At 52.1% G+C, this 25,268-nt stretch overlaps 1 protein-coding gene across 3 annotated transcripts in view; it reads left to right on the top strand.

Moving 5' to 3' along the window:
* The window catches only part of Sipa1l3 (signal induced proliferation associated 1 like 3), a 235,067-nt gene that overhangs the window by 180,529 nt on the left and 29,270 nt on the right, over positions 1-25,268 (top strand). For all 3 annotated transcript variants that reach the window (XM_071604089.1, XM_071604088.1, XM_071604087.1), the window contains exons 11-15: positions 579-830; positions 1,938-2,075; positions 11,252-11,379; positions 17,474-17,592; positions 19,234-19,661. In XM_071604089.1, coding sequence (XP_071460190.1) covers positions 579-830; positions 1,938-2,075; positions 11,252-11,379; positions 17,474-17,592; positions 19,234-19,661 — 1,065 coding nt within the window. The remainder of the gene's footprint in view (positions 1-578; positions 831-1,937; positions 2,076-11,251; positions 11,380-17,473; positions 17,593-19,233; positions 19,662-25,268) is intronic.

Raw genomic sequence — 25,268 nt, 5'->3', positions numbered from 1 at the left:
TCCGTCTCCCCGCCTCGAGCCAGGATCACTGCTGCGCGTGCCAGCCCTGGTCTGGGGGGATTCACAGGCCGCTCTGCATCTATTTCAAGGTTCTGGGTTTTGTAGCTTTTTTTTTTTTTTTTAAACCACCCTGCAAAGTAGGTCACCTGCTTCTCCTCCAGCAGCCTTTGAGATTCTTTGGAACAAGGCAGAGACTGTCCTTTGATTCCGAGGGCATCCGCCTTTCCGGCCCCGAGTACTGCTAAGGGGGGGCCAAGCCGGCATGCAGAGGGCACTGGCTGACTGGAGGCCTGGGCCAGAGAGAAGGGAGAGGCAGGGAAACTGAGAGAGGGAGGAGGAGGGGACAGGGGATGAGGTAGACAGGTGGCAGGCGCTGGAGCCCCTGTCCTAGGACTCTGAGCTGGTAAGTTTCAGACCCTAACTTGAAGGCCACTGCTTGGCCTTCAAAATAAGCCACCATGGTTCAGATTTAACCAGGACAACCTGGTCCCGTGTAAGCGAGGCAGCTGGTCCCTCCCAGGCAGCAGGCACGGGCGTGCTGGTGGGCCGGGCCTGAGTAATGGAGCTGTTCTTCCCAGGGGCTGGCCAGAGACCTATGACATGAACACCTCGGAGCCCAAGACTGAACCCGAAAGCAGCACCCCTGGGGGCCGGCCCCCCTACCGCAGCAACGCTCCCTGGCAGTGGAGTGGCCCTGCGTCCCACAACTCTCTACCAGCCTCCAAGTGGACAGCCCCGGCCACCCCCGGCCACGCCCAGTCCCTGAGCCGGCTCCCGAAACAGACGTCTATGGTACCTTTCCGAGAATCCCAACCACTGCACAGCAAGAGGTAAGGATCCCTGAAGGCCACCCCTTCAGTCCCGTCTTCACCTGCCAGACCTGAACTTCCCCTTCTCGCTCTTCTTTCCGCGTTCTCTGTTTCATTTTCCCCTCAGTCTCTCTACCTTCTTTCTTACCCTTCAGTCTCATACTAAAACTGTTTTCTTTTAAGTGAAGGGGCCCAAAATTCAAAATGCAGGACAATGCTTTTTGGGTGACGCAGGGGAGTAGAAAGGGGAGGAGCCACAGGTGGGTGCTACTGCCTCCCTCTAGTCCTTGAGTTGGGTGGGAGCTTCAGGGAGTTTGTTTGATGATGACGTTTGGCTTACTCTTTTGAATATATCATATATTAAAATATAAAAAAGGCTGGAGATGTTGCTCAGTGGTTGAGTGTGAGGCCCTGTGTTCCATCCCCAGCACCATAAAAAGAAAGAAATATTTAGCTAGCCACTATGGTGCATGCCTGTAAGCACAGCACCTCAGGAGGCTGAGGGAGGAGGGTCTCAAGTTCAAGACCAGCCTAAGGAATTTAGCAAGACCCTCAGCAAATTGGCAACACCCTATCTCAAAAAATAAAAGAGCCTAGCCAGGCGTGGCAATGCCCGCCTATAATCCTCACAGCTCGGGTAGCTGAGGCAGGAGGATCAGGAGCTCAAAGCCAGCCTCAGCAACTAGCGAGACCCTGTCTCTACATAAAAATTTTAAAAAGGGTCGGGGTTTGTGCCTCAGTGGCTGAATGCCCCTGAGTTCATTCCCCAGTACCTAAAAGGGCTAGAAATGTAGTTCATTCGAAAAGCACGCTGGGTTCAGTCCTCACTACCAAAAAAAGAAGACAAAAAAAAAAAAAGAAGGAATATAGCTTGTCCCAGGAAAGGGTCAAGAACTATCCTCAGCAGCCTCAACTGCAGAAGCTGAGGGTGGGGACCATAGAACCAGTAAGAGGGGGGCCCAAGGGTCAGGGCTTCCCACTGCCCTTTATTCAGCATCCACCTCACCATTTGAGAGCGGATTGCAGCTGGGGTGCAGATGTGCCTGAGGGGGAGGCTTGTCTGTCTGCCTCTTGAGGGGTACCCTCCCCATTACCCCTGCCTTCTCCATCTCTCCCCTCTCATTCCAGGCCTGTCAGCTTCCCAGAAACCCCTTACACAGCATCACCAGCAGGGGCCGACAGAGTCCCTCCCTACCGACAGCCTTCTGGGAGTTTCTCCACCCCCGGCTCAGCCACCTACGCAAGATACAAGCCATCCCCAGAAAGGTCAGAGTCTCTTCATGCTTCTCAAATTAAGGAATCTGTTGAAAGCTGGGGAGCCTTCTTCTCTAGGAAATGTACTCTCTACACTTTTATTTGCCGTTTTATGGAGTTTCTGGATTCCTGGAGGTCTTCAGAGGTCCCATCAGGGGGTTGTCTTTGTCCACATTAAAAATTACGGTTGGGCATGGCTCTGTTGGGTGGGGTTCTCCATTGGCTTTCTTCGCAGCAGGATTTGGGGTGCCATTTTTTGGACACATGTATTGCTTGAGCAAGACCATCCCCTGTCACCTTCCACCTAACTACTTAGCCCCCACCCCTAAGACTGTCCGCATTATCTAGTCCCCTCCCTTGGAACCATTCTCAACCTGGGAGCCTGAGAGATCTTCCCAAACCCTCCATGGCTCCCCAGTACTGTCCCTGCGTCCAGTCTACCAATCAAACCCTTCAACTTTCATTCAAGGCCCTGAAGGATCCAGCTCCAACTGAACTTGTTCCCAACCACCGTCACCTCCAGTGCCCTAGGCTTATCCTCCCCAGGGCTGTGTGTCAGGGGCAACCCCACCAATTGCCTTTCCTCAGGCCAGGACTGTGGGCCTCCTCCTGGATGCCCCCCCTCCTCCGCCCCTTGCTGTGGTCCACCTGCTGGGCCTGCAGAGTCTCCGTCCCTGCACTCTCCTCCTCTCCCTGCTGCCCTGGCCTAGCCGCCTCTATGGGCCCCCAGCCTTTGTGTCCGTTCCTCTGGTCCATCCTGCACTCAGTACCTGAGAGCGCTTTCTGTATCTGTCCAGACCCTCCCACAACTTCCTGACACAGCCACAGGCCCCTCATTGTGATCAACCAAGGCCTCTGGCACCTTGCAAGTCAAGTGCAGTGCCACCCGCCAGCCCCACCAGCCACTTCCAGGTTCCTAGGTCCTAGGTGGGCTGTCTGCTCTTCAGAGCGCTCGCTTGTGTCCTGTCCTCAGCGTGGAAGTCCTTCACATTTCCCTCCCACCCAGCCTGCTTCCAGCTTGAGCTCCACTGCGCCCTGGAAAGCTTCCTCGAGCCTCCCCAGCATGGAGGAGGTACTGCCCTGGGTTCCTCCGCTCCTGCTCCCAGGGAGCTTACTGAACGTGGCCTTGAGCAAGTTAAGAGTACGTGTATGCACGCGTATGTGTATGCACACACATGGGGGCGGCAGCGCACTCAGCATCTAGGAGTGTGCCAGTCTCTCCTCATGTTCTCACCACAGAGCACAGGGACTGACATGTGACTGTCTGTGGTACATAGTTGATGAAAGGACAGTGTGGGCGGGTTTGTTTAAACAAAACCATCTGCTTTTGGTCCAGGACCAGTCCACCAGCCAGAGGTTCTCAGTCTTCAGTCACCTCCATAAGGACTAGTTAAGTACAGATGACTGGGCCTCACCCCGAGTGTCGGCCTCTCTGAGCTAGAAGGTCCACAGTAGAGCACATTGTACCGATGGTGCTCGCCCAGGAACTGGGTACTCCGGAGCTGCCATGCTATGCCATCATTAGATTCTGAGCCTCTGTTGCAAAATTGGAGCAATATACCCACTGTTTCACCTTCCAGTGGCCACCATTCAGCTGTCATTCAGCATGGGCCCAAGAGCCTTCTGTGTATCTGGTGCCAGGAGAAATGTTCAAGCTGCTTGGTTCCAGGTCCAGTGGGCTTCCTGCTGATCGTGGTGGAGAGAAGGTCTTACAGAGCATTTCCACAAAGAAGGAGGAAGCACAGCCCAGGGCCTGAGGTCCAAGTGGGCTGCCTGGAGGAGGGGGCATTTGAACAGAACTTGGGGAGATTAGTAGGAGTTGGCCACAGAGAGGAGGAACAAGGTAATTCTAGAGGAACAAGGCCACAAACAGAGTCAGAAGGATGGCATGAAATGCAGGAGGAACCAGGAAGAATCTGGTCCATATAAGATGTGTCCTGCAAGGACCCCTGGGCCACAGCAAGGTCTCAGCCTAGACATGGCAGTTGGCATGAAGCCAATGATGTAAGTGGCAGAGTTACGGAGGACCATTAGGAGCGTTTCCATCCAAAGTCTTGGTGTTCCCCTCTGTAGTATTTTTTTCAACTCTTCACTTGGAAATAATTGTCTCCTAATGGATTCCTTGTTGTGCCAAGTTGTGTCCCACAGTATGGATGTACCACAGTTGAGCTACTCGCCCACTGGAAGACATTCGAGTGGTCTCTGGGTGTGGGCTATTATGGATATTCATGCTGTGAACATGTACGTTCAGGCATATAAGTTTCTATGCAAAAATAAATTTTCATTTCTCTGGGATAAGTGCCCAGGAGTACAATTGCTTGCCATCTGGTAAGTCCATTTTACATTCCCACCAGCAGTGGATGAAAGATCCAGTTTCTCTGCATTCTCGCTACCATTTGGTGTTGTCACTATTTTTCATTTTAGCTATTCTGATGGGCATGTAGTGATATCTCCTTGTGGTTTCAATTTGCATTTCTCTGATGGCTTACGGTGTTGAGCAGCTTTTCATGTGCTGATTTGCCAACTGCATATTATCCTCAGTGAAATGTCTGTGTATGTCTTTTGCCATTTTCTAATTGGAGTCCATGCTTTGCAGTGTTTGAGAGACTTTTATATGTTCTAGAAGTCCTTTGTCAGACACATGATTTTTCAAGTATTTTCTCCCATTCTTAAGTTTCCTTTTTACCTTCTTTATGGGGTCCTTTGCAGAACAAAACTAAAATTTTTGATGCAGTCCAAATTATCATTTTTTTTTTAATCATGTTTTTGGTGTTGTTTGAGAACCCTGTCTAGTCCTGGATCCTGAAGATCCCTCCCTCCCCCGCCGCTTTTATTCCCTAGAAGTTTTAGGTTTGACATTTAAGTCCTTAATCCTTTTTCGCTCAGCTTTTGTCTATCTAGACAAGAGGTTGAACTTGAAGTTCCTTTTTTTATTTTCTCCAGCACCATTTATTGGAAAGGCTGTCCCTCTTCTACGGCATTGCTTTTGCTCCTCAAAACAAAAATTAGGTGGGCGTGGTGACACACACTGGTAATCACAGTGGCTCAGAGGCTGAGGCAGGAGGTTCAAGTTCAAAGCCAGCCTCAGCAACTTAGAGAAGCCCTCAGCAATTAGTGAGACCTTGTCTCAAAATAAAACATTAAAAAGGGGGGGAAGGCTGAGGATGTGACTTGGTGTTAAGCACCCCAAATTCAATCCCTGGTATCCCAAAAAATTAATAATAGGAGCATGATTAATTGGGCATATTTGGGTGGATCTGTTTCTAGGTTCTCTAATTTGTCCCATCAAATCTGTATGCATGATCTCGGGGAGTCCTCTGAGCAACTCCATGAGCTAGTTGTTTCATTGTCCCCGTTTTAAAGAGGAGAAACTCAGGGCTGGAGCTGGAGCCCAGGGGTAGAGCGCTTGCCTTGTAGGCATGAGGCCCCGAGTTCGATCCTCAGCACCACATAAAAATAACTAAGTGAAATAAAGGTGTTGTGTCCAACTACAACTAAAAAATAAATATTTAAAAAATTAAATTAAATTAAAAATAAATAAATAAATAAGTAAGTAAAAATAAATATATGTGTCCTTCTTCAACTAAAAAATTTTAAAAAGAGGGAAACTGAGGCTCAGTGAGGTGAATTAACTTGGCTATGGTCACTATGCCAGGAAGCAGAGTCTGTGACTGTGGCCTGACCCTGACCTCAGAGCTATCCTGCCTTCCCACGGACTCAGCTCCTCCACCTCAAGGCTACATGCGCAGTTCCCTCTGGAATCCTAGTCCACAGAAACCCTCACAGGGCTGTGGGTTTGCATTTCAGGCTCTCTGGCATTAGCAAGTGGGAAAATATCCCTTTTTCTCCAGAATCCAGCTCCTCTCAGCCCACCCCTCTCTTCTAATGCTCAAGAGTCTGCCCTCTGCAACTTAAATCTCAGAATTTTCTATCTCTGGGCTGGGGTTGTAGCTCAGTGGCAGAACACTTGCCTGGCAAGTGAGGGACACTGGGTTTGATCCTCAGCACCACATAAAAATAAATAATAAAGATATTGTGTCCATCTACAACTTAAAAAAAAATTTTTTAAATTACTGTGTCTGTCAACAGCTTAGTTGGCAGACACAGAATGTTCTAGCACGCCTCATGCCCTAAACCCCCAGAACTACCTCTCACAGTCAGTCACCAGCCTGCAGTAAAAGGCCCAAGAGCAGGTCAGAGCTTTTCTAGTAGCCTTGGCCTTAGCTTCTTCCCTCTCCCTATTGCACAGTTGTCTCATGATATCCTGAGCCCATGTGATCCAATCAGACATGCCAGCCCAGCCAGAGATATTTGTCCCCAGTGAGGACCCTCTGTTATATCCAGCAGGCCTACAAGTTGCTGGATGAACTCAAGCTTTTAGGAGCACAAAGGTAGACAGACAGAGCCTGTCTTGTGGCCTGTCTTACTGAGAGACAGGATGACATGATCATTAAGGGTTCAAAACCAGACACAGTCTCTTGCCGGCTGAGTGAGTGTGTGCAGGTCGGTTTGTCTGCATCTCCATATGCTTATCTCCTAGACTGTGGAGAGCACCCAGAAAATTGCGCAGCACGTAGGAAGTGCTCCACAAGGCTTGCTACTGTCAGCACTGAGGAAGGGCCCATGTTGGCAGCTGGAGTAGAGCCTGGTGCTGCAGTCCCTGCTCCCAGAAGTTTGCCACTTGTGTGCAGGATGAGCCCTCAGGTGCCCTAGAGGGTCTTTTTTTTTTTTTTTTTTTTTTTTCTATTTTCCTCAGCCAACTCCATAAAGAATAGTACATTCCTTAGGAGGCACTTGACCACAAGTGACTCAACCTAACTCAAGAAGACATGAAGTGGGAGGTGCAGTGGCACACCCCTGTAACCCAGCAACAGGAGGATCACAAGTTCAAGGCCAGTCTCAATGACTTAGCGAGACCCTGTCTCAAAATCAAAAGGGCGAGGGATGTAGCTCAGTGGTAGAGTGCTCCTGGGTTCAGTCCCTTGTATAGTTAAAAAGAAAAAGAAGGCATGAGGTGGGTAATTATCATCTCCCACACTCAGGGATGTCTTCAACTATCTGGCTTTACTCATAGCCCCAAGTAAAACCAGTGCCCTGCAAAAGGAGAGGGAAGAACTACTTTCTGTTTTTAAGAATGAAGAAACTGCTGGGCACAGTGGCACACTTGTAATCCCAATGACTCTGGGAGGCTGAGGCAGGAGGGTCAGGAGTTCAAAGCCAGCCTCAACAACTTAGCGAGACCCTGTCTCAAATTTAAAAAGTTTTAGAAAGGGCTGGGGATGTGGCTCAATGGTTAAGTGCCCCTGGGTTCATTCCCTAGTACCAAAAACAGAAGAAGAAGAAGAAGAAGAAGAAGAAGAAGAAGAAGGAATTGAGTCACTTATCCATCCTGGAAGATTGCTTTGGACCCCAATGATTGCCTTTTAAGTTGTCAGGATTTACTCAAGTCATATGACACAGGACTGGTGCCAGAGCAAAATCTGCTCCATCAACAGGGACAAAGAAGGCAATGATTGTTGGGGTGGCTGCTAACAATGACTACATCATCTGTCTACCCTTTTACCCAACCATCCTGTAATTTGATGAGGGTAGATTGACAGAGGAGGCCAGAGCCCTCTGCTCTGGTGAAGCTCATGTTCACATTCACACTTATTTGGTACTTTGCTCTGAGGCTCACTTGGGCACCCCCAGCTCAACCTCCCCAGAGTTGGCACTTCCGGCAGAAGCCTGGAGATGCCCAAAACTGTAGCGAGTAAGTCCCTCATCAAAACTCCAAATCCTTCATCTCCAAAGTGATTTCATCTTCCAAGAAAAGATAGAGTAATTCCTCTAAAATATCTCAGATGAGATGGAAGACAGCCATTCCCTCTCCTCTTCTTCCAGGGATGTTTGCCCAGAGCTGCATGTGCATGGGGAGATGGGCAGATGCCCGGATTTCAGTCAGTTTGTACTTTTGGGCACCCAGTTTGACAGTTATAGCAATGGCCCCAAGTGGGACATTCAGTTCCAGTGAGTGGTCAACATAGGTCCATCCGTTTGACGGGGATAATAGAAAGTCTTATAAGAGAATGGCACTTGATACAGTGCAGGTTGTCTTGCTTGAGGACAGTAGCTGAGAGTGAATTGGCATTGTGTCCAGCTGAGGTGGTCTATCAGGATTAGGCTTAGTTGCATGACATGGAAAGCAGTGATTCAGTGGAGGGTTTCTTTCTTTCTCCCATGTTGTCAGGGATCCAGCTCCTCCTTGATGCATCGCTGTCCTTGGCCTGATGCCTGCCTCCTAGCCCACAGTGCTCAAGCTGTGGCCTTCAGGGCATGACGAGGCAGAGGCACCCAGAGCTCACCTCTGAGGGGTTTTCTGGCTGGAAGCCACATACAGCTCTTTCACTTTGGAGGCGAGGAGGGCACCAGGGATTGAACTCAGGGGCACTCGACCACTGAGCCACATCCCCAGCCCCAGCTCTTTCCCTTTTAACTCATTGGCCAATGCTGCAAGGGAGCCTGGGAAATGTAGTCTGTTGGTCAATCACTTCACTGTCCAAATACAGCTGGGCTCCTCTCTCCAGGAAAGACAGCACAGAGCAGGTCCTGGGGAGCAGCCCAGCCTGGACCGCTCATGCTTTTCCCTCTTCTCTGGCTCCTGAGAGCCTCTGCCAATGTTTCCCCTTGTACTCGGAATTCGATATTGACTTTTTGGGAAAACGATAAATGTGTCAACACTTCTGTCTCCAGCAGCAGTGGAGACACATTTACTAGGCTGTGGCCAAGTGTGGAGGCAGCCAGGGAAGAAAAGGTCACCTCAGAGCCAGAGCCGCCTTTGTAAAATCCCTTGAATTCCCAAAACTGGGCCCTTAGACGTTCATGAAGAACAGGAAGAATTAGGTTTGTGTTTTGACTCTGTCTTTCAGGTGGTGGTAGACATCAAAATCTAGTTGGGGGAAGAGAGGTTAATGTGTTTTTTCTTGGCAGGGCAGTGGAATTTCTAGAAATTCCAGTGCCCCCTCTGAAGCAGCCCTCTGCTGTCCTGGGGGAGTTAAGCCTGGCAGTTAGAGTGTGGTCTTTGCAGAGAAGCCCTGACTTTGAGCTGGCAGGTGACCCTGGAGAAGTCGCTTACCTACCCTGTTGGACTTGAGTTTATCACCTCTCCTCCCGGACACATCCTCCCATGTTGAAGTCACGGGTGCAAAGGGCCAGGTGGGGGAATCACACCATCAGTGTTATTAGTGGAAGTTCAGGGACACCCCCCACCCCAGGGCTCATGGTCCACATTAAGGGGGTGCTTCTGGCTAAAAAAACAAAGCCGAGCCCCCTCATACCTGGTAGGAACACGTTCTCCACGGCAGAGGAAGCTCAGAGGCAGGGCAGGCTGCGCAGAGGTTCATCCAGCATCACCACAGCATGAGGCGCGCCGGTCCCTCAGCTCGGCTCTCCCACCTCGGTGTTGGCCTTCCTCTGGCTGCCAGTGGGAAGGTGACAGCTGTTTGTGGTGCTATGTCTGGACCCAGCAACATCTGGAGGAAACAAGGCCATCATTTCTTGTCATCTCTCATAGGAGCAAGGAAAGTATTCCCAGAAGTCCCCCAGGGGACCCTCTCCAACACAATCAGGTTATGCTGGGTAACAGACACCTGAAGATCTCTATGACTTAAGTTAACGAAGGCTGAGGGTGTGGCTCTGTGGTAGAGTGTGCGCTTAAAGGTTTATTTCTCTCCCACTCTGCAGTTCCACTGCTAATGGGACAGGAAAGCAGCCGTGAGCCTCTAGTCACTTCCCTGATGGCGAGAACTAGTCACATGACACATCCAACCAGTCTCGAGGGCTTGGAAAGTGCAGCTGTGCAGTGTGTGCAGGTGGAAAGCCAGGAATATTTTGCAGAAGTCTTAATAACTCACAAAACCAACCTGGTGCAAGTGACACACCTGAAATCCCAGAGACTCAGGAGGTTGAGGCAGGAGGATCTCAACTGAGGCCCTAAGCAACTCAAGGAGACCCAGTCTCAAAATAATAAGGGCTGGGGATGTAACTTAGCAGTAAAGTACCCCAGGTTCAATTCCCAGTATCAAAAAAAAACCTCAAAATCCTCACATATCCTTAGTCACAGTTGTGTGCTGCACCTGTCCTTGAACCAACCTCAGGCAGAGAGGAGAGTTTCTACCACAACGGCTCTGAGCAGAGGTAGGTCAGACATTGGAAGGGATCCACAAGATTGACCCCATGGCACGGAAAATGCCAGTGGCCCTGAGCCCGCAGGGAGAACCATCTGCCGCCACCACCTCCCCTTAAGTCCTTGCCTTGCCTTTGGGTGTCCAGAGCCAGCACCCAGGAGGACCTCTGTCTAGGGGACAATTTTATTATTTCATCAACTCCAAGAACTTGGGACTCAGGCTGCCTGAGTGGCAGGCGCTGGCAAAGCCAAGTAGTTCACCCCATTCACAGCCAAGGAGCATGAGGACAGGGCACTGCCCCACGTCTCTGCACACTCCTTGGAACTCAGTCAGTACTGCCTTAGTTTTTTCAAGTGGAAAAACAGAGCTCAAATCCAGAAGCACTTGCCTAATCAGGGTCAGGTGATAGTAAGGGGTGGGCCTGGGGTTTGATCCTAGATCTGCCTCCTTCTGAAGTCTGAGCCCATGATCTCCCCAGGCAGTGCCTTCCTCAGCACAAAAGGATACAGAGTTCTAGCCTGTGGGCTGAGTGACACACATTTCATGTCAGCCCTAGGCTAGGTACTGTGAGGAGGAGCCTGCTGTGATTGCCCCTTGACATCTGGAAAGACTGAGGTTCAGGGCTGGAAGGTGCTGGGCCTTGCTGGACACAGGGCAGTAGTGAAGTGTAAAACCCATCCTACCCTCAGGGCCTCCCATACCTACAGAGGCTGCCTGAGTGGCAGGTGCTGGCAAAGCCAGATACTTCACCCGATTCACAGCCAAGAAGGAACTCGAGGACAGGGCGCTGCCCCACGTCTCTGCACACTCCTTCCTCAGGAGCCCGCCATGCCCTGTGCTCCCTGTACCACTGCCTCCCTGACAGGGTTCCAGGCAAATGTCTTCCTGAGCCTGCAGCCTGGCCAGCAGCTTCTCGCCTCAGGCCACGCAGAGCCTCTGGGTGTAGAACACACTGTGAGCAAGACTCAGGACAATAAAGTTCTGTCCTTCACCCTGTGCTCTTGTCCCTGTCCTCCCCTGCAGATATGCAGCCGCCCCACACCCATTGCTGTCTTTCGATCCCCACTTCAGCCACGACGGGATGTCCAGCGGCGACTCCTCCTCAGGCGGCCTGACCAGCCAGGAGAGCACCATGGAGCGCCAGAAGCCAGGTAGGGCCTCCCTGGCCAGCCATTCCTGGCCCACCTCATCCAGCAGGTCCTCTTACCTACATTTCAACAGGTAACCCCCACTTCCCTATCAGTGATGAATGAAACACACAAAAAGCTATAAGAACCATAGGAAAGGCAGAGGGGTCACCGGGTAGCAGCTGAACCATGATCCTTATGCAGCCAGATAGGGCGTCAGAGATGGTCTCCCAAGAGCTGGAGGAGGGACATGTAACATGGACATGATGGCAGCCGGGAAGGATAGCTGAAGGGGATTGGCAGGGTTGTTCCAAGGGGAGCAGAGCCCGCTGCATCCCGTGACTCTCCTTTATGAAACCCTGCCAGGCTGCTTTTCAAGTTTGATGTTCATGTAACATGTGCTGAGGAAAGAGCCCAAATCATGAGCATGCAGTTGATGGCATAAGACAGTGAACACACCCAGGGCAAAAAACAACATGGTCAGCCTCCCAAGGCCCCACATCCTCTGGGTCACCCATAGAGACCACCCCGTCCTGCCTCTCTCGGCCTAAGTTCATTTTGCCTGGTTTTTATTTCATAGAATATACAGTCAGTCTCTATATATTTTGTGCATATGCATCTGGCTTCTGTTGCTTAATGTCTTATTTGTGAGAGCCGTCGCGAGACTGTATAGCAGTGCAAATTCTGAGTAGTGTTCTACTGTCTGAATGAACCATAATTTATTGCTCCATTCTTGTGTTGATGGATATTTGGGTTGTTTCTAGTTCGGAGCTGCTTAGAGGAGTGCCACTGGGAATGTTACTGCACCTGGCTTTTGATGAATGGATGCTCGTTTTTCTGGCAGAGAATGCTCGTTTTTCTTCTAGGTCATATATAAGAAACTGCCCACCAGACACGGTGGCACATGCCTATAACCCCAGCAACTTGGGAGGCTGAGATAGAAGGATCACGATTTTGAGGCCAGCCTCAGCAATTTAGCAGGGCTCTAAGCAACTCAGTAAGACACTGTCTCAAAATAAAAAATAAAAAGGACTGGGGAGGTGGCTCAGTGGTAAAGTGCCCCTGGGTTCAATCCCTAGTACTTACGTACATACATATTTTAACTAAGTTTTTAATTTTTTTTTTTTTATTTCATTTCAGCCATTTGAGTGGGCATGTTGTGCCATCACGTTGTGCCTTGTTTTTAGACAGGTTCTTTTTGCTGTGTTACCCAATCCAGCCTCCTAAATAACTGGGATTAAGAGGAGTATGCCACCATGCCCCTGTCACATTGTGTTTTCAATTTGTATTTTCTGATGAATGATGAGATTGAGCATCTTCCCAAATGTTTATTCTCATATAATAAATTGTACTACTTAGTTGAATATTTCAAACATATTCTCATGTAACAAACTTGTAGTCCCTTTGAAGTCTGAGGACCTCCAGATGAATGGTGAGATGGGTTCAAAAGGAAGGGGGAAAAAATGAAGTGCTGGAGAGCACTGACCTCATAGGGGGCAGAGGGGGAGATGTCCTCCTGGAGGACGTTTGAGGATTTCCAGGCAGCTGTGTGTGGTGACGTGGCCCCTCCCCAGCCCCTCCCCAGCTCCTCAGGCACCCTAGGGTATAGGAGAGGTTGCATGCCCAAGGAGGAGGACCCTGGAGAGCTCCTCACACCCCAGGCCAGGGTTCTTTTAAAGCAGGGTCAATGGGTGAACCCCAGGCAAGCAGACCCACCTGTCCCTAGCATTCCTCTGCTGCCTTGGGGCCTGCAGAGGCTGTCCCCCTCCTCCAGTCCCCCTCCTCCACAGCTGATCCTGCCTGCAGGTCTGGGATCTTGGTCCCACAACAGACAGATTTGGATCTTTTTTCTTTATCCTCACTCAGTTCAGAAAAAGAAGTGTTGCTTGGCTGTTTCATTACACCAGAGTGTAAGATGGGGAGGGAATGTTTCTAGCATCCATCATAGGCCCCAGATGGGTGTTAGAGAACTCACTGTTGTTCTCCCCCATCCTCCATTTTGTCCCCTAGAGCTTGATTCCCTTCTCGCTTCCTTGGGACTTTGTTATAAGTTGACTAACACCTTCCCTGCCACCGCCCCGCACGTACATGCACACACACACACACACACACACAAAAATTAGAGAATCTGTGTTCAGAAATCATGAGGAAGTCTGTTCTGGAATGTATCCTGGAGCCAAAGAAAAGGTAGTTCAATGGGGCTCAAGAGATGGCGAGGACCAGGCACCATCACAGACAGGCGCTCGCCAGCCCTGGTGCAATGAGCAGCCGTAACCAGCAGCCAGGCTTTGTGTGGTTGTCATGTGCCAGGCGGTGTCCCGAGCTCTACATACCTTCCTAGTGAGTCACCACAGGCACACAGTGGGCATGTGACTGCCCTGTGTAGAGATGAGAGAGATGGCCAAGCACAGAAAGGTTGCTGCTGCTGCTGGTGAGCAACACAGTGGGAATGTGAACTAGGTCTGTTGGTTCCAGGCTCTTCAGACACCACCCCAGTCACCCAGTGTGGACCTGCCACCGTCTTCCAGGCCTGAGAATACCCAGGTTGGGACGGCATCCCCGTGCTCAGCAGCGGCCACAAATTCATGCCTGGCCATCCTGTTAATTGTCCTTCATGTCAAAGATGGGACAGGAGAGCCAGGCCAATCCAAAGGGCCCAGTGAAGGGCCAAGGCCCAGGATCAGGGCCTGCTGAGGGCAGAGGCAGGGGCAAGAAGACACTGGACAGCCAGGATGGGAAGGACCTGGCCCTTCACCCTTCCATTCCTTCCCGATGTTGCTGATATGACCAGCCTGGGTGTTGGGAGCAGTAGGAGCCCAGTGGGCACGCTCCCTGCCTTCTTGGGACTAATAGTGGAGAGGCGGACCACACCCAGGGGACAGGGATGACAGAGTAATACCAGTAGAAACTACCAGCGTCCAGAAGGATGGACGGTTTAGGGGAACCACTGAGCAAATCACATCCAGTGGCGGCTGCAAGAATGCAAAGATGTCACCTGGGGCGAGAACGTTCTAGGGAAAGGGAACAGCCCGTCCAGGACCTGAGACAGCATTGAAGCTTGTGTGCAAGGATCAGGGAGGAGGCCTCCTCTGGCCAGAGAGGTGGTGGAGTCAAGGTCAAGGGAGGAGGACGCTATAGGTCTGGTGGGGCCTTGCCCTTCACCCAGGATGGATGGGAGCCACAGATTCAGTCTTCGGAGCAGAGGAGAGATGGGACTTGAAGCTCTTCGCAAAGTCCCAGGGTCCCTCTGGCTGTGGCTTCCTGCCAGGTAGGAGACATGGTGGGACAGAGCCAGGGAGAGGTGGGAGAGTCTGGTGTGGTGTTTGGAAGGTGGAGCTGAGTGGATTTCCGGATGCCTGGGTGCTGGTGAGGCAGGCGTCGAGGGTGACACAGGGATCTGAGCCTCAGCAGCTAAAAGGATGGAGCAGCCATTGAGCAGCAGGAGAGACTGAGAGGTGGGGGTGTGGGAACGGTCGCCGTGAGGTACCCAGCAGCTACTTAGATGTGAGGCGCCTGCAGTCCAGAGGAGGTCCAAGCCAGCCAGAGACAGTGTGGGGTTGTCACCTGAGAGCAGAGTGTCTCAGGCTGGGTGTGACTGCCTCGGCCTTGACTCTGTGGACATGTGGCTCCCCTGCATGGACTGGCCACCTCCCAGGGTATCCAGACATATCCTGGGTATGTAGGACACCCCAAAAGACAAACTGCAGACAAGAGAAGGGAAAGAAGCCAGCCCCGCTTCTTCCTCATATCCGTGGTCCTGAGCAAAAGCCACACAGGCGGCAGCACATGGAGCAGGCCCAGGCTGCAGCAGCCAGCTGTTCTGCAGGCCCTGAGCATCCTGCCTGGCCCCCAGGCACCCCTTCCTCCACAAGAGGGTGGCTCGAGCACCCAGCGCTGCCTTGCGGGCAGCGGAGGTGTGGAGGTGAGCTCGGGCTCCCGGAGGCATGGCACCAAGGTTTTGAGCACGGCTCATGACTGGTCCCTCTCAGCTTCAATCACATCCTACGGGTCTCTCCTTCCAGGGCAGTTCAGGGGTCCAGCGAGATCATGCCCTCAGCGGGGGCAGCCCATGGTTAGGAGAAAACAGACTCCTGCTTCTCAAGCCCTTCCCCTCCGTCACTGCCAGTGTTGTCACTGGTGCGGAGTCCCAGGAGGGTGCCAGGCCTGAGCACAGGCTCTAACACCAGACTGACCTCAGCTGCTCTGTGGCCTGTCCCTTTTGTTGTCACCTTGGATCAATTACTTGACCTCTCTGAGTCTTGATGTTCTGTTGGAGAGAGTACTGAGAGCCACCTGACGGGAATGTTGGGACACTGAGCTAGATGAAGCATGCGCAGCACCTAGAGTCCTGCCTGACACAGAACACTGCTCAACAATATGATCACAATTATCTTGAACACAGGCGGGAATAAGTGTGGACTTTGGGGTTAGACCTCTGGGTTCAGAGCATGCAGTTGTGCTACATGTTAACTCCATGCCCTTCATTGATGTTGGTCAGATTTTTAAGTCCCAAGTTTTCAGTTCTGTATAGGACATTGGGACATAGTGGACTTGGAGGCAGAGGCTCAGTTCAGGCCCGCTGCTTAGCCTTGGGAGCTGGACCAGTGTGCACCATCACAGCCTCAAACCTGCTTCCTGTTTGAACCAGCAGTTCCACTGGGAGAACTCAGTCCTGGGCACAATCTCACACTCGCTCCAAGTTGCAAATAGAGGAGAGGCCACTGCAACAGCAAAATTAAGATAAGCTAAATATCAGGGGCTGGGGTTGTAGCTCAGCGGTAGAGCCCTCGCCTAGCATGTGCAAGGCCCTGAGTTCGCTCCTCTGCACCACATAAGAATAAATAAATAAAATAACAGCCTTGTGTCCAACTACAAATAAAAAATAAATAGCTTTAAAAACTATTTTTTAAAAATTAAATAAATAAATATCAGGCTGGGCTTGTGGCTCAGTGGTAGAGCATTTGCCTCACATGTGTGAGGCACTGGGTTCGGTTCTCAGCACTACATAAAAATAAATAAAAAATAAAGGTCCATCAACAGCTAAAAAATAATTTTTAAAAAAAAGATAAGCTAAATATCCATCAGTAGACACTGGTTAATAATTGATACAGATTCCCTTGATGGAACACTGTGCAGCTATTAAAAATGCAGCAGCTTCACATTCAGTTGCGTTGATGAATTGTGAAGCTGTGAAATGAAAAGCAAGTGTGGAGACGTCATCAGTGAAAATCAAATTTTAGGACATTGTTTATTATGATCACATGTTTGTTTGTTTGTTTTAAATGCCTGTACATTTAACCAACAAAGGATTGCTACCTTTTACTTGTGAAAAACTACCAATAAGGTAAAATACAAAATCATAGAAAAATGTGGAAAGTTCAGGGTGTAGTGGCTCCCACCATAATCCCAGCTACGCAGGGGCTGAGGCAGGAGGATCACAAGTTCGAGGCCAGCCTGGGCAATTTAGCAATTTCCCTTTATTAAAATAAAATTTAAAGAAGGGCTGGGGAATGTAGCTCAGGAAGTGGTCAAGCACTTGTTTAGCTGCATAAGGCCCTGAGCTCAACCCCCAGCGCTACATAAAAAGGAAAAATGGGGGAAGGAGCTGGCACCGTGACACACACCTGTAAACCCAGCTACTCTGGGGGCTGAGGCAGGAGGATCTCAAGTTTGAGGCCAGCCTCAACAACTGAATAAGACCTTGTCTCAGAATAAAATAAAAAGGGCTGGGGGTGGGACTGGGTGGTAAGGGGCCTCTGAATTCAATCCCTAGTACCACACAAAAGATAAGATAGGTAAATGGATGGACAGAGCGATGGAAGGATGGATGATATAGATAGATAGTGAAAAGAGATGAACAGGTAATTTACAAGAGAGAAAATCCAATGGCCAGTAGGTATAAAAGCGTGCTGGACTTCATTTGGGGATGATTTGATGGTGGTTGTTTGGCTTTGATGATTCCGACCCTCAGGTAATTTATACCCCAGGTGTAACTTGATGGGCCAGGTGAGCAGACAGGCTGGCAAAGCGGGGGACACCCAGCCATATTCAGGGCCAACTCTTCAGGCCCTGTCTGTGTCCCTCCTAACCACTGGTGTTTCTCCTGTTTTTTTTGCAGAGCCTCTGTGGCATGTGCCAGCCCAGGCCCGGCTGTCAGCCATGGCTGGAAGCAGCATGAGCAAGCACAGCTCCCGGCAGGATGCAGCAGGCAAAGATTCCCCCAACAGGCATTCCAAAGTGAGTCTGGCCCTGCCCTGCCCCGCCCTAGGCATAGGAGTTGGGGCGGGGCGGCTGGGCAGCTTCCCTGGCCCTTGAACACCTCTAGAGCACATCCTCCACCTCACTACCTTCCCCCAGCAGAGGGCTAAACATCTGGTCTGGAGTTAGAGCTCTTGAGGCTCATGTCCTGGCTCCAACCCTCACCAGCCAGGTCATCTTGAGCCTCAGTATCCTCTTTATTGAACTAATCCTGGTAGATGAACTGCCACCCCTGAGGCTCCGTGACCTCACACAACAAAATCCAGTTCCCTTCCTAGGACAGTGCAGTGCAGGTATTCAGGGAGCAGCTCCAAGGGTGATAGGACCCAGGCTCCTTCCCTCGTGGGGCTTTGCTGTCACCCCACCTCCCAAGCACCTCGACCTCTCTGCTGGGTCCCTATGTTATTGCAGTGGGGAGTGGAAGGAAAGGGGCTCATGGGGAAGGTGTTGAGGCCAGGCCTAGAAATGGCATGAACCACTCTCAGTTACAGTGTCATTGTACAGTGACAGGACTCTGCCACTGCAGGGGAGACTGGGAGTGCAGCCTGCAGTCAGGAGACGGGCTAATGTGGGGGAGCTCCTGGCAGTCTCTCTGCCTCTGTTAATTCAGTAGGCATTTGAGCATTCAGACCACAGTGACAAAGAGGACAGGTGAGCTCCCGTCAGGAAGTTGACATCCCGGTGCAGACATTAAGCAGTGAGCCAAGGAACAGAGACGTTTTATACCACTAATGGATCCTCGCTGTGGAAGAGAAACAAAGCACCGTTAAGGAAAAAACCACAAACCCTGCTGTTTTAGGGTCAGCAGTGCCCTTTGAGGTGATCTTTAAGCCCAGAACCTTGAAAAAGGTTAGGGGTGACCCCTGAAAATAACCAAGGGAAGAGCACTCAAGCAAATGCAAAGGCCCTGGGGTGGGACTGCGCCTGACATGTTCAGAGAAGCTCAAGAAGAGCAATCTGGCTGACCCGCAGTGACCAAGAGGAACGGGAGGATGAAGTTAGAGACCAGAACAGAGGCCAGTTAGAGACCAGACCTTGAAGACCTGACCTGTGGCCTATAGTGAGGACCCTAGCATACCCCCAGAGTGAGATGGGACCACAAAACAGTTCTGAGCAAGGAAGGGACACCATGTAAACATGGGGGGAACAAAGGTGCTGTGGGGGCTGGAGAGGTGACTGTTGAGTGGCCCAGCAGGAGGCAGTGGTGAGCAAGACCAGGGAGCTGTGGAGGAAGGAGTGCGTTTAGAAGATGGAGCAGAGTCTGGAGTCTGCTGTGGGCCTGGGCAGGAGCATGAGCAGAGGGTGCACAGGGTGCGTCCCGGGCTCCTGAGTGGGTGGGGCCGTGGAAAGGGAGGAGGAGCCTTGCTGAGAAGGGGAGGAAGCCTGTTGTTCACACAGCCTCTGCCGCTCCCGAGCCTGGCCAGGCAGGGCTGCGGACCCCACGGCTCTCACAGAGCGGGAGTGAGCTAGAGAGGAGCAGATCACAAGCCCACGCCAACTTGGCCAGTAAGTAGGGAGCCAGGATTTGAAGCTCTCTGGTTTCAGGGCTCACACTGGAATGGAGGAGGGCGGGGCCGAGGCCTCCCCGAGGCTGGGATGACACACCTCCCTGCCTTCCAGGGTGAGCCCCAGTACTCCAGCCATTCCAGCAGCAATACCCTCTCCAGCAACGCGTCCAGCAGCCACAGTGACGACCGCTGGTTCGACCCTCTGGACCCCCTGGAGCCAGAGCAAGACCCCCTCTCCAAGGGCGGCTCCAGTGATAGCGGCATTGACACCACCGTCTACACCTCCAGCCCCAGCTGCATGTCCCTGGCCAAGGTGCCACGGCCCACCAAGCCACACAAGCCCCCAGGAAGTATGGGCCTTTGTGGTGGAGGTCGTGAGGCCACCGGGAGGTCCCACCACACAGACAGACGGCGGGAGGTCTCACCCGCCCCTGCGGTTGCTGGCCAGAGCAAGGGCTACCGACCAAAGCTGTACTCCTCGGGCTCCAGCACTCCCACAGGCCTGGCCGGGGGCAGCCGGGACCCGCCAAGGCAGCCCAGGTAAGGCCCCACCGCAGCCCGGCCCACAGGGGATCCTCACCACCTGTCACGTCCTGGGTGGGGACCCTCAGAAACATGCCAGATACTTGCGCTGACACACCAGTTTGCTTACAGGGTTCAGAGACTGGTAGACCACCCCTGCTGCCCATCCATCAGCCTTTGAGGACCCCGATAGAGGGAGAGAAACCCCTGGCTATCTCTCTGACCTTATCTATCTCTGGTTCTCTGACCCTTTATCTCTTTTTCTCCTACTGAGATCAGTGGTTTTTATGCTTTCTGGGAGTCATAGACTGCATCTGTCAGGAGTGCATTTGGCTATGACTTAAACAATTAACAGTGACCTGAAGTCCAGAGAGCGCAGGGTCAGGCCAGTGCAGGGGCTCAGGGAGGCCTCAAGGATTAGCGCTCTGGAACTTCCTGCTCCACAAAATTTACCAAGCTGGCTTGAGTCGCTAGTCTCAAGATGGCTATGGTGCCCAGCGGTAGCAGGCGGGGACAGAGGAGGGGGAAGAGTTGTCCCTTCTGTGCAGCTCCCCCTTGGTATGGAGAAAGCGAGCACTTTCCCAGAACCCATGGTAGTGGGTGCTGTCAGGTGACATCCTAGCTACAGGGAAGTCTGGGAAGGCACACTTTGAGGAGGCACTAGGGGTGAGAACCCCAGCAGCCTGGAGTCTGAACCACGTGTACCTGGAGGTTCTGCTAAAAGCAGTAAATTACCTCCCAAAAATGCAGAGTAAGAAAATTGGTCCGCTGAGTCCCATCCAGGGACCCCCTCTGAGGTGTGTGCCCCAAGCAAAGATTCCTGCTGTGGTCAAATCCCCAGTGCTGGCCCCTCAGGCCACCACCTGCCTCACAGTCCTCTACCAACTGACTGGAGCAGGGACCCACTCCCCACTCCCCAAACCCACAGCTTCTCTCCTCTCTGGACTCGTGCCCTCAGGCAGCAGCCTCAGAATGCTCTGCCCACAGCCCACCGCACAGTGGCATCGGGTTTCTGTGTAGAAATACCTGTCTCTTGGCAGATTTAATAGCCACTGAGTTGAGAGTAGCTGTGGTGGCAGTGCTTGCTCTGGGCGCCATCATCCCTGGAGCTCCTGAGTCAAAGAGCCCTGGAGAAGAGCTAAGGCGGAGGAGAGGGAGAGTGGGTTAGGTCTCCTCCTCAGGTCACCTTCCTGTTTAAGTAGTCAATCTTTGGAACTCCTGGACTGCTTTGGACAGCTCCTTCACTCATTCATGTGCTCACTTCATTCATAAATATTTCTTGGGAGCTAGGCGTGGTGGCACACGCCTGTAATCCCAGCAGCTCTGGAGGCTGAGGCAGGAGGATCTCTAGTTCAAAGCCAGCCTCATCAACTTACCAAAGCCCTAAGCAACTCAGTGACACCCTGTCTCTAAATTAAAAAAAAAAAAAAAAAAGATTAAGGATGTGGCTCAGTGGTTAAGCAATCCTGGGTATAATCCCTATAACAAGAAAATAAAATAAAAAGAAAAATATTTCCTGAGGAGCTGTTCTGTCCCAGACCTTTGCTGTGAGCTAGGGAGAAATAATCAGCAAATGTAGATGGAGGAACGTGGGGCCAAGAGTGTCTAGGACAGGGTGTCTCTGGCCTCGGTTGTGGTGGCCTCTCTTCTGGGCACAGGCCACATTAGTGAACCTGGATAATCTTGGGGTTTTACAATCAGTGATGTATAAAAGCAGCTGTGCCTGGAGTAGGCGGTGACGGAGGCAGGGGGCTGGGTACAAAATTACCCTGTGTCTGAGAAGATTTGCTGAACCCAGAAGTGGGGGGAGTGAAATGGGAGGGGGGCTGCTACAAAATAGGGCCCTGCGGTTGGGAGCTTTAATTTGCATACAGACAATTGATGCTAATTGCAAATCTTTCTTATCTACTCATTAAAGCTGCTTCCTGAAGTTTTCTCCTAGGCAACCAGGCTTTAGTGTGGAACTGCATTTCCCAAAATGGGGTACTAGAGGTGATTCGGGTGGTACTGGGAGGGAAATGTTTTATCTTAAATGGATGTATGTTTGTTTTAATGAGTATTAGGGGAAAAAAAGCCTTTCAAACCCATCCCCTGATTCCACAGATACTGCCTTCTGACAAGTTAGGGGGAATCAAGTAGGTTGATTAAAAGAAATATTCTTGATGGATAAGAGTGTGGGCCCCAGAGTCAGCCCACCCAGATTCAAGCCCTGCCTCTGCTGGGCTTTGGCTGTGTGGCTTGGGGAAGTGACTGGACCTCTCTGGGTCTGTTTCCACATCTATGATATCAGGAATAAATCCCATACCTCCTTTATAGGAATGAGGATTCAATGATCCCTTCTCGCGCAGTGCCTCGTAGGGGTCCTCAAGCCTAGCTGTCATTAGAATCAGGGAGGGGGTGGGGTACTGGGCGCAGTGGCATACACCTGTAATCCCAGCTACTTGGGAGGCTAAGACAGGAGGATCACAAGTTGCAAGCCAGCGTAGGTAACTCAGAGAGACCCTAAAAAATAGAATAGGAGAGGAGGAGTTCAATGAGACCCTGCCTCAGACTAAGAAGAATTCTTCTGGGCCAAAGCCTCTTACAGGAAATCCTGGGGGCACAACAGGGACTGAGATGGCTCCAGGCCTGCCCTCCCAGAGCTCAAAGTCCATCCCCAAGGGTGACAGCCGGCAGGGGTCGAGGCTGGAGTGGGGAGGCCCAGGCAGAGGGCTGTAGGCCAGTGTGGGGGAGCCCAGCAGAGGTGCTTGGGCTGCCATGAGGGAGCCCAGAGGAGGGGCCTGACCCAGCCATGCAGAGGTTTCCTGGGAAGAGTAGAGGGAGGGGATTAGGAAAGAAGAACGCAGAGAGCAGCAGGTCCCGCTGCCCTGCTCCCCCAGCTCCCCCTGCCGGCCCTCCCCATCTTCCCACTTCAGCAGGCACCAGTTTGAGGCCAGGCCTGGGCCCGGGGAACCCAGGTGCCTCTGCCCCCTGCTGGCCACACTGCCCCTTGCATAGGCAGCCCAGCAACCTTCTGCATCTGTGGTCACCAGTCCAGTCCTTTGGAGGGGTAACCTGCTGCCCATGCGCAGCACCCCGAGGGCACGCGCCCTTGAGCTGACCACGCGTGAGCTCGCGGCCACCGCTGCCTGCACAGCTCTGTGGCGCGTAGCACTTTGTGTTCATTCGTGCCGCTAGCGCCTGATGTGCGCCAGGGCCTTTGCTGGGTGCTGCAACAAAGTGGACAGGACCAGGGGAGACCGCAAGCACACAGTGACCAGTCACTGCTCAGGGACAGCGTCACAGGAAACCCGGTGGATCTGAGAGTGGCTATGGTGTGGGTCAGAGCTGGCTCTGATGTAGCCTGGTGGCAAGGGTAATGTCCCTGAGGAGGGGTCATTTATGCCAGGGAGAGGGACAGGAGGAGGGAACAGGTTCTGAAGGGGGCTGAGGTTTCAGGGGTGCTGCTCAGGTATCCTGATCCAGGATATAGACATGCAGGTTTGCCTTGTAACTGTTCGTTAATGAATGTATGTTAATGAATGTGTGTGATGTTTCATACACTTCACCAATAGGGGCTGCTTTACACTTTTTTTTTTTTGGTAGTTGTAAATGGACACCTTTATTTGTAGATGGACGCCTTTATGTGCTTAATATTTTTATGTGGTGCTAAGGATCCAACCCCGTGCCTCACACAAGCTAGGCAAGCGCTCTGCCACTGAGCCCCAGCCCAGCCCCTGTTGAACACTTTTTGAGGGGAGGTACTGGGGGTAAAACTCAAGGCCTTTAGATGCTTTACTACTGAGCTACCCCCAGCCTTGGCTATTTGAAATTTTTAAAAAAATTAAAAAAGCAGGAAAGATGGAGTATGTAGAGTGTTTACTTCTTTTTTTTCTTTATTATTTATTTGTTTGTTTTGGTACTGGGGATCAAACTCGGTACCCTCTACCACTGAGCTACATCTCTGGCCCTTCTTCTTTTCCTTTTTTAATCTTCTTTTGGTACCAGGATTAATACCAGTGGTGCTTAACTGCTGAGCCACCTCCCCAGCCCCTTTTGTTTAATTTATTTATTTTTTCGTTTTAGGTGGATACAATATCTTTATTTTTATGTGGCACTGAGGATGGAACCCAGGGCCTCATGTGCTAGGCGAGCGCTCTACTGCTGAGCCCCAGCCCCAGCCCTTCCAGCCCTTTTTATTTTTTATTTTGAGATAGGGTCTCGCTAAGGTCTTAGGCTGTACTCAAACTTGCAATCCTCCTGCCTCAGCCTCTCAGGGCTCTGGGATTACAGGTGTGCTCACCGCACAGCTAGAGGGTTTACTTCTGAGAGGAAACCACAGGAGTGAAGTCCCTTAGAAGGAGAGTAGGGTGGCACCTTCAGGTCTCTGAGCTCTTGGTGTAGAAACCAAGGGTCGGAGAGGTTATCAGAGGTCAGAGCACTCCCAGTCCTCCTGGCGCTGTCACGGAGTGTGGATGGATCCTGCAGCAGAGGAAAGCCAGGCAAGGTTTCAACAGAGAGGGTGACGGGCGGATCTGGGTTTTGAAAGGTAGTTTAACGGCAAGACAAGAGGTAAAGCCTGGAGGGAGGGGCTGGCCGAGCTCAGAAGGATTGGGGCCTGGAGCAGGGGACAGAGCAGCTGCATGTGTGCACGTGTGCCCATGTGGTGATGCCCCTGGGCAGGCACACACCCTGTGAGGAGGGAGGCACCCCACGTCTGGCCTGACTCCTGGGTGTCCAGGGCTGCTGCAGAGGGGAGTGCTTGAGATGTTTACAGGAAGAGAAGGCAGGGGGACAGCCCCAGAGGAACAGTCCTCAAGTTCTCTGGCCATGGCAGCGCCCGCCAAGCTGGACGTTGCAGACACTGCTCCCTCCTGTGGCTGACGTGTTTCTTCAGGGAGAGCCAGACAGACAGACAACTAAACCACCATGTGGTGTGCCAGGTGGCAGTGAGTGCAGGGGAGAAAAACCCAACAGAACATTGTGGGGGTCCCAGAAAGCCCCCCGAGGGCGGGGATGTGCTGTAGGAAGCCAGGGCGAGGTCCACCGGGACCCAGGAACCACTCGCTGTGCTCCAGGAGTGCTCAGAGGGCCAGCGGGGTGCAGCGGGGGCCTAAGGGGCGAGTGGCACAAGGTCATGTGGGCAAGGTGGGCAGGAACAGTTCTAGCAGGCTCATGACTATGGTCACGTGCTTGGGGGACTTGGGAGACACTGGAGCCGTGATCTAACTGGTCTTTAAAATGATCGCTTGGGTGTCTGGGAGAAGTGGACTGTTTTGGGTGGAGAGGGGAAGAGAATGGAGGGCAAAATCCAAGGGCTGCCAGGAAAGGGATGGGCCCTGCCGTGCCCCAGCAGGGACCCCCACTCGCTTGCTTCCACCCCGGCTCCCGCCCCTGCCATGGAAGCTGCTGCAGCCTGTGCCCATCGATTGACTCCCATGGCTTCCCAGACCCTCCCCCCAGACGTTCGTCATGGGAGCCCGGCTGCCAGGCATGCTGCCAGGCGCCAGTGCCTGCGCTGGGCACCACAGTGGGCTGGGTGATGCCAGGCGGGCAGCCACCTGGCCCCCGCCCTCCCCTGAGGCAGCTCACGCTTCACAGCTCTCTGGGCTCCACAGCAATTTGTCAGGGCTGTTGAGGGGCAAT

This window comes from Marmota flaviventris, chromosome 18 (genome assembly GCF_047511675.1).
Source record: "Marmota flaviventris isolate mMarFla1 chromosome 18, mMarFla1.hap1, whole genome shotgun sequence".
NCBI lineage: Eukaryota > Metazoa > Chordata > Mammalia > Rodentia > Sciuridae > Marmota > Marmota flaviventris.
Note: the sequence above shows the minus strand (reverse complement) of the source record. Positions and strands in the feature narration are given on the sequence as shown.